The sequence below is a fragment of the Herpailurus yagouaroundi genome, unplaced genomic scaffold, assembly GCF_014898765.1.
Source record: "Herpailurus yagouaroundi ecotype Mexico unplaced genomic scaffold, PumYag 196, whole genome shotgun sequence".
NCBI lineage: Eukaryota > Metazoa > Chordata > Mammalia > Carnivora > Felidae > Herpailurus > Herpailurus yagouaroundi.
The window spans coordinates 29335870-29349150 of NW_024412427.1; the positions used below are offsets into that span (position 1 = coordinate 29335870).

The following is a 13281-nucleotide window of genomic DNA, read 5'->3' on the forward strand; positions in this document are numbered from 1 at the left end:
AATCTCTAGCAGCCCATCTCCTTTTGCCTCTTCCACCTTCTAGTAGACCCAGGAGTTCTCTGGCTTGTAGAAGGATAACTCCATTCTCTGCCTCCTCCCTCTTCACATGGCTTTGCCCTGTGTGTCCTTATGTCTTCCTGTGGCATTCTTCTCGTGTGTCTGTCTGTCCTCTTCTTATGAGAACACCAGCCATGTTGGATTAGGGGCCCATCTTCCTCCAGTATGACCTCCTCCTAACTAATTACATCAGCAACAACCCTGTTCCCATATAGGGTCACATTCTGAGGTACTGAAGGTTAAGATTTCAATATATCTTTCAGAGGGACACAATTTAACCCATGAAGGTGGTACATAAAAATAATTCTTGGTAGTACACAAAATAATGGTGTAACACATCTACAGCATCATAGATTTTAAAACTTTAGCGTTTTCACAAACATGTCAGTTTTGTGTTTTGTTTCTTTTCCCACACTCACTCCCAGCCAAGTCGTCTCACCCTTTGGAAGCAGGTTTCCCATATTGCTTGTCTTTCTCCTGGCCCCTCTCCTGCCCCCACAGTAGATGCTAATTAGTAGCTGTTTAATTATCAGCCCAGCGGGGGAGTGATCCAGACCCTGATCCTCAGAGAGTCAGATTCACAGTTAAGTTGTCCCAGATACTGGAAGGTTGACTGTGTTCCGTGCCTTAGCAAGAGGCAATGTGGCTTCGTGGAAAGTATGGAGGATTTAGAATTGGTCAGCCTGCGTGACTCCGCCATGTTTTCAACAGCTAAACAATGGCCGCTAACCCTCCTTTCTTCAGTTGTAACCATACCCTCCCCACAGTCTTGTTGAGAAGATTATATGTAGTGAAAGTACCTTGTTAATGAAACTTCTAAAATAGAAGGCAAATGTGCAGGGATAGTATCTGCCTCCTAGAATGATCTGTAACCAGCACATTGTAGATGTACAAACACATTTGTTGATTGAAAATTCTTCGTTAAAGAGAAAGACTATAAGAAGGAAGGAAGTGGGGGGAGTTTCTAGAGTAAAACTTGTTCAAGCATGGATGTCAAATTAAGATTTAAAAGTTGAACCAGAATTGCAGAATATCCATCTCTTCGTTTCTAATAAAATAATTCCCAGTAATAAACACTTGCTTTCTTATCTTGTTTATCTACGTAAATGATTAGGTCAATGGACAACTTAGATGAGCAGTCTAAAATGAAATACCTAAGCTAACTGTACATTATTTTTCAAGAAGGCAAGGAGCTATGGTTAAGTTGCAGGCCACTGGTGCCACATCGAAGTGGTAATGAAAGGTACCGTGTGTGAAAGGTTACATTCAGAGGAGGAGAAAGAGAGAATAAAAGTAACCTTGTAGTTGTAATGTGCGGAAGGAATTTGAACACCGGGAAATACTTCTCTGATATTAACTGTTTTATCACACGAGGGGTTATAACACTGAAATCTCCTCCAGGGGTCTTTAAAAATAGTTAATAATCTCATCTTTCTGCTACTGGAAATTTCAATTATAGTAGAAAACAATCCAAATGACCAGTAAGAGGGATATCATTGGGTAAATTATTGCACATTATTCTATGGGATATTTAGGTAGCTATTAAAAATTAATTTATGAGAGCTCTAGAGAAGCATATTAAAATCCTTGTGTACACTACTTAGTGAAGAAAGAATGCAGAATTCTATCTGTCGTTCAATTACTCTTATGTAAAAATTAGGTTTAAATGAAAATTAGCATTGGACAAGAACCCAGAAAAAGAAAGCAATTTATGGTAGTCCATGGTATCACTGTGGGGAAAAATACGTATTCTCCAGTTATTTGCATATAACAAGAAAAATATATGTTTTAAAGGTGTTCTCTGTCTTGGTATTGTAACTGTGATCTTCACTGAAGACGTGAACATCAACTAAAAGGCTCAGAAAGGTCTGCAGTCTTAGGATTTTTAATTTTCAGTAACACTAAATGACAAGATTGCAGACACCGACGTCATGCTTCGGCACTTCTGAGCAGCAAGGAGGGGTGGTGTCCAGAGAGCACAGCGTTCCAAAGCATCGCTGGTCTCCATTAAAACCTAATTTATGGAATTAAAAATTAATTTTATGGAAATGAGTTTTAAGTCTTTTCATTAGACTGCACTCAGTCTAATTAAGTTTGGAGTGCTATTGTCGTAGCCATTCCTGCTCTGTTACCTAAAAAAAGATGAAATCCGATGTGGGTCTGCTTGTTCTTATGCTGCTGAGAATCAGCAACTCCAAAGGGGAGTTTTCAAGCATCCACAGGGCAGCTACTTTTGCTTGACAAAGACCCTAGCAATGGAACAACGCTACCTCAACAAAATCAGTCATGACAACGAATCCAATATGATGGGAATCCCGCAACAGAAGCCAACCCAGGCTTACCATTAATGAGCGGAGCAGATAAAGGTCTTACTCAGGACCACTATGGGAAGATGCAATGGCCGAATTCAGGCTCCTTCCCAAGTGAAAGCGACACTCTTACCCCTCTTCCTTGAATACCTGAGTCCATAGTAAAAGAAACGTTTTAAGAGGGGTGCACTATGGCTTTTTACATAAACGTGTGTGTGTGTGTGTGTGTGTGTGTGTGTGTGTGTGTGTAGGTAGGTCTATCTTCTATCTGTTCTGTGACAGCTGTGAGGATACACAGAGCACACCTCTGATTTCTAGGAGAGTAATTGACCAAGCACCCCAGCTGCTGCACTCTGAAATCTGTCACTGTGGTGGCAACAGGCCATGCTTCCCAGGCGGTTCCAGCCAGTCACTGAGCACAGCAGGAGCACTGAGGCAGGATCATCCCTGGGAGACACAGGGTTCCTCTGAAAGTCGACTTTGGAACCCCAACAGACTTGTCACACTTTCCTTACACTATGGGGCAGTTGAGGACACTTTTGCCCAACCTTGTTCATGCTCTCTTTTACGGGGTCAAGCTTGCATGGCAGTGTCTTGCATTTTCTCTCCTAATAAAAACCTTGCGTATTTAATCTCATCTTGGCATCTGCTTCTCAGAAGATACATATATAGAATACATAGAAAATACACATCATATACATATATGCGCATGTATATTTGAATCATAATTTCTCTCCATTTGATGGACACTAGTTATGTCTAGATTTTTGCCATTATAAAAATATCTATCCGTGGGGCATCTGGGTAGCTCAGTCTGTTGAGCTTCTGACTCTTGATCTCAGCTCAGGTCATGATCCCAGGATCATGGGATCAAGTTCCACATTGAGCTCTGTGCTGAGCATGGAGTCTGCTTGGAATTCTCTCTCTCTCTCTCTCTCTCTCTCTCTCTCTCTTTCCCTCTAGTGCCTCTCCCCTACTCATGAGTGCTCTCTCTCTCTCTCTCTTTCTAATAGAAAAAAAATTAAAATTAAAAAAAAAGAAAACACATCCATCCCATGCTTCCAAATATTTGTTATGTGCCAAAGTGAGTATCTGTTGTTGGAATACTTCCAAGGAATCGAGCAAATGCCACACCTACCACTTCTTTTCTACACATACAGAGTTTCTGGTAGAATTAAAGATTTTCTGGCAAACGAGCCCCCAGGTTTCCTATGTCAGTGTGTAGAAGGAAATGAAGTACCACTCTCCTACAGCATTCCTGCACATTCCAGGACAGCAAGGGAGGGGAGGTTTCCAGCCACGTTTATGATCCCTCCATTTTTCCCTCCCTACCGTCACTGTAGACATGGGTCCTCTTGTCTTCCCTGGTCCCAATCAGAGTTCTCAAGTGCAAGCAACAGAAATCAATTCTGGATTACTTAAGCAAAAGAGAATTTCCTGGAATGGTATGGGGAGCTCCCAATCAGTGAGAGGCCAAAAGATTAGTCTTGGGGGAGCTCCAGGGTCGGGTTGTGGAACTGTAGCAAGAACCTTTTATAGGGAAGGTCTGGGGAGTGAACCTAGGAAATAAATAGCCTTCAAGGGCTCCTTTTCCCCTCACATTGCTTTCCCAAGATGCAAATCCATACCCACCGGGGCTCCCCTGAGGCAGAGAGAGCCTGTAATTTCTTTGCAGCAGATAAGGTGTCTCACATTTCACTCCCACCAATGCAGAACCTAGTGGACTCCAGGTAGTCCCCCAAATACACTGAGGATGTTTGCAAAACGAAGAAATGGATGTTGGGCAGCAAAATATAATTTTAAAACTACGTATTCAGCCCACACCCTTTTCTACATTTGCATAATCCTTGAGTTTGTAGCTGTTCAGAGACTGGCCACAGCCACTGGGTGATAAATGCATTATTGCCCAAGTGAAGGTAAGTTTCGTGAATGGGACAAAGTCTAGCTATGTCCAGGAACCTAAGTTTCATTTCCATCCAAGGGCTTGGGGTCCTGTCTGACTTTCCAAAAATTGAAGTATTGTCATCGCCAGGATGGCAGAATCATCCATTTCTTTTCGAAGATCCCTCACTTACCTTCGAAAGCTCTGCCATGAACTAGCTGGCTCTCCACGCAGGTTTTCTTTTGGTCTGGTTTTGGTTTGGTCTGGTTCAGTCTTGGTTTTGGTTTTGGCTGATTCCCAAATGTGACAGCACAATCCTGTCAACAAACATAAAGGCTCGAAAGCCTTCCAGAAAAATAATCCATGCAGTTTTCACTCTCTCCCTCCCTGAATCCACATCAAGCTTCCTTACTTAATAGAAGTATTGGGTTGCTTTGTTTATTTCCCTCAACAACCCCTACCACCTTTTCTTCCTTGAGAGTACTTTTCTCTGTTGAATTCTCATTTTAAAGAAACTCACTTTGAGGCATCACCAAGGCCAATTTATTTAGCACAGAGAGGAGCAAATGCTTTCAGAAAATAATCATAGAGAGCAGAGTGTACAGGAGATGAACTTGGCTTCTGCAGAAAAAAAAAGAAAACACCTTGTGTACAAATGGAATTTGAGTTCACGGAAATGAATTCCAGAAGAAGGTGTTCAGGTTGATATTCAGGTGTTCTGCCAATATGTCATTGCAGGTAAAGATGGCCTTGCAGCAGGAAGGATTTGACAGAAAGAAGCGGGGGTATAGAGACATCAATGAGATTGACATCAACATGAATGATCCTCTTTTTACAAAGCAGTGGTATCTGGTAAGCATCTCCATATTATTCCTAACATTTCCCACCTTGAGACTTTGGATAAAAGACTCATTTCTATTTCCTCATTATTCTATGGAATGTCAGCCAGCATCTGACTCCATGAACCTCTCTGTCCCCTCTGATACATATTGATTTTCTATCACCACCCATACATCATGTTCCCTAATCTGTTTCTTCTGGAACTGCTAAATAGCCATGATCTCTGCTGATCAGATTGCCCCAGACTCTGAAAAGGCACACCAGCGCATGAGGGGAGACTTGCAAAACCCTGCAGAAGTTGAGTCAAGGGTCTAGGGGGAGTAATCCAAGGGTTTCAACAGGCAGAGTGATGGGAGGACATAATGAAACCACAGGCATAAGAGAAAGAATCAGGCGACTTCACAAGGGACAAGCAAGAGAGCTCAAAGACCGAAGCAATGAAAGTAGCATCCGTTAGTTCTTCCTAAAATAATGGCAGGAAGTCACATCCATGGTGCTTCACTGATTCAGGATTCAAGGCCTGGGGGTCCAATCTGTCAGGTGAAGTGAATATTTTCTGGCCCACCAGCGTCCTCCATGGCCCATTTGGACAGGTTGGGTTATATTTAAAAGAGACTCAGAGCCTCTAAACCAATCTATCTGCAGGCTATCTTGAGGGGAAAGGAGTGAGTAATTTTAAAATACGACTGATGCTTCACCTTATTTAAGATCAAAAGGTGATGAGCAGGAAAGAAGACTAAATTATAGCCCTGTGGACTGATACTTTTATGGGAATGCATCACAACTTACCTCTTGGATCTTCACAGCTCGACTGTGCCCTTGGCTTTTTGGCATGGAATCCCACAGATCTGATCTGGGCAAGTGAAAAAGGCTTCTGTGTGTTAATCAGGTTAGGCTACCATGGGTCTTGCAATCACAACCAACCCCCAAATCACACTGGCTTAACAAATTGAAGCTGTTGCCCACTCACTATACGTCCAACACTTCCTATTTCCTCATGGACCCAGTCTCCATCTCAGCTCCATCTCGACCCCTGCTCTCAAGAGCACCTCAACAAGGGGAAGGAGCAGGGCACACACTGGCGCCCTACGGCTTCTGCCTGGATGTGACAAATGACGCCAGAGCTCACATTCCATTGGCCAAAACCAGTCACGTGGGCATTCTACAAACTTCCAAAGTGATAGAGAGTGTAATCTTAACATGTGCCTGGAAGACCAGTCGTTTTTGCAAAAAGCGCTAATGACATCCACACAGCATTTTAGCAACAAGTCACTGTGGGCTTCTGCCGATACAAATGCTGACTGCGCTGTTTCCACAACTCATCTTTGAGAAAATCTGCACAGGACAAAGATGCATGAAAAGAAGGCAGTGAACCTATTTATCTGGAATTCCTTTGTTTCCTTTTTTGAATTTTTTTTAGGGAAAGGACCGTTTTCCTCCATTAGAACAAGCACTAAAAGTGAACCAACTATCTTTAATCAGTTCCTCAGACATTTTTAAGCAAGATTTGGTGTGGTGGTACTGAAATTAAGGGTAAATAGGATGTGCTCTCTCGCGCAAAGCACATCGTTATTGAGCAAGGAAATCACATTCAAATAAGAATAATCCAAGAAAGTATGTGCTAAATTGAAAATATGAGGTATAAATAAGGACTACAAGAGTGAGCATTTAATTCCAAATTGGAGAGTTTCTTGCAATAGCAGCTTTAAGGAGTTTAAGGATAGCAATCCAATCATAAGAGATGGAAGGATTGAGGGGCTCCTGGGTGGCTCAGTCAGTTAAGTGTCTGATTAGGCTTAGGGCATGATTACGAGTTCAAGCCCCGCATGAGGCTCTGTGCTGACAGCCTGGAGCCTGGGGCCTGCTTTGGATTCTGTGTCTCCCACTCTCTGCCCCTCCCCCATGCTCGCTCGCTCGCGCGCGCGCGCGCGCGCGCTCTCTCTCTCTCTCTCTCTCAAAAAATAAATAAACATTAAAATGCAAGAGATAGAGGGATTGAAACTGTGTTTGCATAATTACATAACATAGAAACGTCAATTATGTACATTTAAAAAAATGGAGGGAGAAGGCTGGAAGAGGTGGATGGGGAAACATCCGGAAGTATGGTTTCCTGGAAGACTTGGCCTTTGAGTTGGCCCTGCAAACATTTAGACAGGTGCACCAGACTAACAAGATTCTCTGCTTTGGAATTCCTGAACCAGATCAACACAGGGCAAGCCGATGGCACTCCTGGCCTTGATTTGAATGTGGCAGAAGCTTGGGAGCTGGGATACACAGGGAAAGGTGTCACCATTGGAATTATGGATGATGGTGAGTATTTCAAAGCCTTTGCATCATTTGGAAGCAAGTGTGTCTTTGCATGCCTTTGCAATATAAAAGATTCACTGTTTGGGGGCTCAGTCAGTTAAGCGTCCAGCTCTTGATTTCGGCTCAGGTCATGATCTCACAGTTTGTGAGTTTGAGCTCCTCACTGGGCTCTGCGCTCCCAGGGCGGAGCCTGTTTCAGATTCTCGGTCTCCCTTTCTCTGCCCCTCCCCTGCTTGCTTTCTCTGTCTCTCTCAAAAATAAATAAATGTTAAAACAAATTTTTTTAAGAAAGATTCACTGTTTTGGAGATGCTGCTAAACTCAACCACCATCTATATTGTGGCAAAATCCCTCCCTTTCTCCAGATCAGTGGTCCTCATACTTCAGGATGCCTTTAACAAATATTTATTGGATTAATAAAGAAAAAAAAATGAATGAAGGAAAACTGACCATCACTGACCTGTAATTTCTTATTGAGCCACTGTTTATACCTTACCTCCAGTATCTTCTAAACCCACTTGTGTTTATCATCTATTTCTCCAGATCCACAGTCTAGTGCAATAGCCACTGACCATATGTGGCAATTTACACTGAAGTTTAAATTAATTAAGGCCAAATCAAATTAAAAATTCAATTCCTCAATCACCTTAGCCTCATTTCAAGTCCTCAATGACCACAAGGGGCTAGCTAGCGGCTGCTGAAATTCAATTCAACTTTACTATCATCACAGAAAGTTCTATTACACAGTGTGGTTTTACATCCACAAAATAGCTTTTTGGTAACAGGATTGGAGTCTGGAGAAATTTCAACTTTATTGCTACTTTCAGAATGAATCCTGGTAAAGCAGACTTTGAAAACATTTTATGACATATGCCCCCTATAAGATGTTATTTTACCCCCTATGCCTGCCAGACAAACTATTTCCTATAGTTTGTGATACAAAAACCAATGTGTTTGATGAATTGGTGTTTTTGTAACTATACGCGTCCTTGGCTCTGCCAAGGTCCTGGAGAATCTCTGCCCTGCGGTCATGTCACTGGGGAGATACTCTTGTCCTTCATCAGCAGCCTGGATCCTCCAGGAAAAGCTCCCCTGTGTGGCTGTGCTATATTGACGCAATTACACAGAAAGCCTATACAGAGATGAAACAATGGAGCCTTTCCCTTCTGAAGCGCCTCAAAGAACACTATGCTCTCCAAAGCAAGCCTTTGAAGCCAAATTAATGGTGACACAGGGAGCCGGCATGCTTAGAATTGGTGCTGTCTTCGCACAGGCTCATTAAATATCCACAGAAAAACAATGCCTCGTGTTTTCTGATGTGTGAGAGGTTTTGAAGTGGATGTAACAGCTTTCTCCGGTGGCCGAGGGCTTTCACAAGAAGAAAGGAGCTCTGCAGGAGAAAGTACGCGTGCGAACTTGGATGTTGGGAGCTTATGACTGTTTCTTCCTTCCTAATGCTTTGGAAACCAAAAGTGGCTAAGCCAGCTCACCCGGGAGAAAGATGCACCTACGTTTGGGGGAAGTCTGCCTAGGATATATTGTAATCACACAGCATCTGGGGGACTCGAGGGGCACCCTAAAAGTGGCACTGCGGTAGCCACAGACAGGCACATTGCTCCTACAAAAATTCCAACAGCCCGTGCTGCCCATGTCAGAATTCTTTCTTTACTGGAAGAAAGGGGGAGGATGAGCCCTGACTCTGATCCATCTTTCCTGGCTTGAGAAGCCAAACCCTTTAGGAAAGAAAGTGTTGGGCCGCCTGGGTGGCTCAGTTGGTTGAGCATCCAACTTCAGCTCAGGTCACGATCTCGCGGTTCATGAGTTCAAGCCCCGCATCGGGCTCCATGCTGACAGCCCAGAGCCTGCTTCGGATTCTGTCTCCCTCTCTGTCTGCCCCTCTCTCGCTCATGCTCTGTCTCTCTCTCTGTGTCTCTCAAAAATAAACATTAAAAAAAAAAATTTAGAAAGAAAGTCTCAGCAGAGTTTACTGTTTGATATTATTTCTTCTGCTTTAGTAGCCTTTGGGAATCCCCCCAGAACTGAACTCTCTGCCCACCCACTCCCCATTTAAACTCCTAACTTCTCCGCTCTTTTGGTCATCTACTGCTACAGAACAAATCACCCCAAAATTGAGTGGCTTAACACAACCACCCCGCTGTTCTCTCTCACAGTTCTGTGGGTTGACCTGGCTCAGCTGGAAAGTTCTGTTATTGGTCTCCCTGGGGTCTTTTACGCAGCTGGGGTCAGAATGCAACTGGGGCCAGTGTCGACTGGAGGCTTGACTGGGATGCTCCAATGGCTCGGCCTCCCTTCTGCTCCACGTAGTGCCAGGACCTCTCCTCTCGACACGGTCTCCCCAGCAAGGTGGCTGGATTTCTTACAGATGGCTTAGGGACCCAATGTTCATTCTAAGAAATGAGAAGTGGAAGCTTCCAGGCCACCTGTAGGCTGGACATGGAATGAGCAAGCATCACTCTGCCACTTCTGTGGGATGAATGGTCTCAGGGCTAGATCCCAGAGGAGGGGGAATAGGTTCCACACCCTGGCTGTGGAAAGAAACGAAGGATTTGTGACCGTCTTTAATTCAGCGCATGCTTATTCAGTATGGTAACTGAAGAAGAGAAAGACTACCAAGCCGTTCTCCAAATCTGCTGTGGAATACCAAGACGAACACATTTGAGACACGAGTGGCCTCCTATGCAACAAGGACGATGCTTAGCAGCCGTCACCGTGTCATTGGGCACCTCTGCCCTAACACCTAGAATGGGAAGCACTATGGTGAGGCCGGGAGCATCAGTGGATGGTATGGTATCATTTCCTAGATATTTGCTTAGCAAGATATCATTCCCAACCAAGGTAAAGACAGACACAGATAGTGACCTTCATACCTAAGAGCAAAATAAACACCGTATTTTATAATCTTTGGCTCTTTATTTTGGCCTCCATGGGAAATAATTTGATTATCTGCATGTGGAAGAGTCAATCTATAGACAGCTCAGTTTTAAAAGCCATTTACGCTCTCTGGTTGCACAACTCAGAACTGGGCCAACATCCTCTCTGCCAAATCCAATGACTCAATACATGCTCAATAAATATCCGCTTTCGGGCACCTGGGTGGCTCAGTCAGTTAAGCATCGACTCTTGATTTCAGCTCAGGTCGTGATCTCACGGGCATGGGATCCAGCCCCATGTCAGGCCCGGCACTGATAGCACGGAGCCTGCTTGGGATTCTTCCTCTCCCTCTGTCTCTGCCCCTCCCCGGCTTGTGTTCTCTCACTCTCTCTCAAAATAAACGTTTAAAACACGTATCTCCTACTTTCATTTCGATGCAACTTAATGTCATTTCCATACACTACACATCAATAGGAGAGTACCTCCGCGGTTAGCTGCGGCTCAAAGGGGCAGAAAGCATTTCTTAAGGGTTTGCTCTGATGTTCCGGGCATGTATGTAGATGTCAGCAAGGACCCCACGTAATGATAACAACTCAGCCCCTTTGTTGCAAATAGAGTTGTTTCACGTTGGAAACTTGAGCTGGAAAACAGGATGTGGCCATAACAAGACACAGAGATGGATAGGAGCCACCAGCCATCACCGGCACAGTTCAGGACAGGTGCAGGCTTTCGGGGTCAAAGATGGTCAGCGAAGGCAGGAGTCAAGGCCGTTAGTCAACATCAGATGGAGCCAAGGAAGTAAGACTGAGGGCCAGGGAGGCAGGGTCAGAGAGAACTTCAAGCTGAAATGACAATGGAAACTAACATTTCTTGAGTGCTCACTGTGTACTAGACACTGCCTGACAATTTAGAAACACAGTCACAATTATCCTCTAAGATTCGTACTATTACCCACATTTTGCAGATGAAGAAACTAAGGTTTAGGGAGACAAAAAATTACCCAAACTGATCTGAACCACCATCTTCAGTGCTTGAAGCCCACCCCTTGGCTCTGCCCCCTGGTGGGTCTTTGTGAGTGGGATCTCCTCCTTTTAAGTGGAGGTCCAAGCCTAAGGACCAGGCAGTCAGCCACACTTTCCCAAGAGAGTTAGAAGTCTGCATCACATAGGAAAGCAGTGCTTTCTCCCCTAACTTGGGTTTCATGGTTCTCAGAAGGGCCATTGGGGTATCTGTTCCAGTCATTATTCCTGTGTAACGAATGACACCAACATTTAGCAGCTTAGATTAACTCTTTATTTTGCTCATGATTTTGTGGCCCAGGAACTCAGGGAGAGCCAGTCTGGGCACTTCTCATTCGAGGTTTATCAGACAGTTGTGGGCAGATGTTGGCTGGGCTGCAGCCATCCAAAGGCTCAGCTAGGGTGGACGTCCATGGCTCATTCCCATAGCTGGCCATTGACGTTGGCTCCTGTAGCTCAGCTGAGCCTTTCATACCACGGGCCGACATATGGGCTTCTTCCATGGCAGCTGGCTTCCCCCAAGTGGACCAGTGTCTAAAAGGAACTGGTGGAAGATGTCTGGCCTTTTCTGACCTCGCCTTGAAAGTCATGCAACATCTTATCAGTAGAAGCAGTTGTAGCCCACTCAGATGAAAGAGGAGAAAACACACCTACCTCCAAAGGAGGTGTGTGGTATTGTTATACGTCTCAACCAAACTACTAACTAGGAACTGTAACTAGGAATATGTACATGGAGCTCCTTGGTAATTACCCGAGGTCTCCAGAACCATCAGAGCTTCCTGAGAGTTTGGACTATTGTGGATTAGACTTTCTCAAAACGCTGACACTGATGACAGGATACTAATGTAAAATATAACCAAGTAGTTGTCATTTGCATACCACAGCGCGTTGTGATTGGCTGGCAATGAGCTGGTCCCCCCTGTAGACTGGGAGCCATACATAGTTGAACAGTTCAGATTCTGTGTCTACACAGTCTATGATTTTCCAGGACCTACATAGTGCCCGGCATTCACTGCTGGAAATAAACCAATGAGTGAAGAATAAAAATGAATACATTAATAATGCAAGAAATAAAACATAAATAAGAGCTGACTGAGAAAATGTATTCAGTACATTCCACCTGAAAAGATAATCAAATATACAAAAATATTAAAATACTCTTTAATTACCAGACCGTTATTTTCATGCTCCATTTAGTTCGTTGTTTCTTTTTTGAATCACGTCTGTCATCCCTCATGGTTCTATCAATAATCTCTTCTTTCTTAGACCAAAGACTGTATCTATTCTGACTTAACACTTAGTCTTCCCCTCAACCTAATTCAAGATCCTTCATTTTAATTAGGCAAATTTTATCTCATTTTAATTTTAATTTCCTTCAGGTCTCTTATCTCTCTGCCTTGATATTTTCCTTTCACAGAGAATAGACTACTATTTCTCAGAAAATTTCTGATCCAGACGACTTGCACTATCAGAACACGGAATCGTGTTTTAAAAACTGACTCCCTGGGTGGCTCAGTCAGTTAAGCGTCCGACTCTTGGCTTCAGCTCAGGTCACGATCTCACGGTTCGTGGATTCTAGCCCCGCATCGGGCTTCGCACTGTTTGGAGCCTGATTGGGATTCTCTCTCTCCCTCCCTCTCTACCCCTACCCTGCTGGCTCGCTCTGTCTGTCTGTCTCTCTCTCGAGGGGCAGAGAGTGACGGAGACACAGAAGCAGGGTCCAGACTCTGAGCTGTCAGCACAGAGCCAGACGCGGGCCTCAAACTCACAAACCATGAGATCATGACCTGAGCCGAAGTCGGATGCCTAACCGACTGAGCCACCCAGGGGCCCCTTAAAAAAATTTTTTTTGGGGGCGCCTGGGTGGCGCAGTCGGTTAAGCGTCCGACTTCAGCCAGGTCACGATCTCGCGGTCCGGGAGTTCGAGCCCCGCGTCAGGCTCTGGGCTGATGGCTCAGAGCCTGGAGCCTGTTTAC

General features: G+C 44.4%; 1 protein-coding gene across 1 annotated transcript in view; it reads left to right on the forward strand.

Moving 5' to 3' along the window:
- The window catches only part of PCSK2 (proprotein convertase subtilisin/kexin type 2), a 281880-nt gene that overhangs the window by 141784 nt on the left and 126815 nt on the right, over positions 1–13281 (forward strand). Inside the window, exons 3-4 of the mRNA XM_040447755.1 lie at positions 4987–5100; positions 7290–7398. Of these exons, the coding sequence (XP_040303689.1) occupies positions 4987–5100; positions 7290–7398 (223 nt within the window). The remainder of the gene's footprint in view (positions 1–4986; positions 5101–7289; positions 7399–13281) is intronic.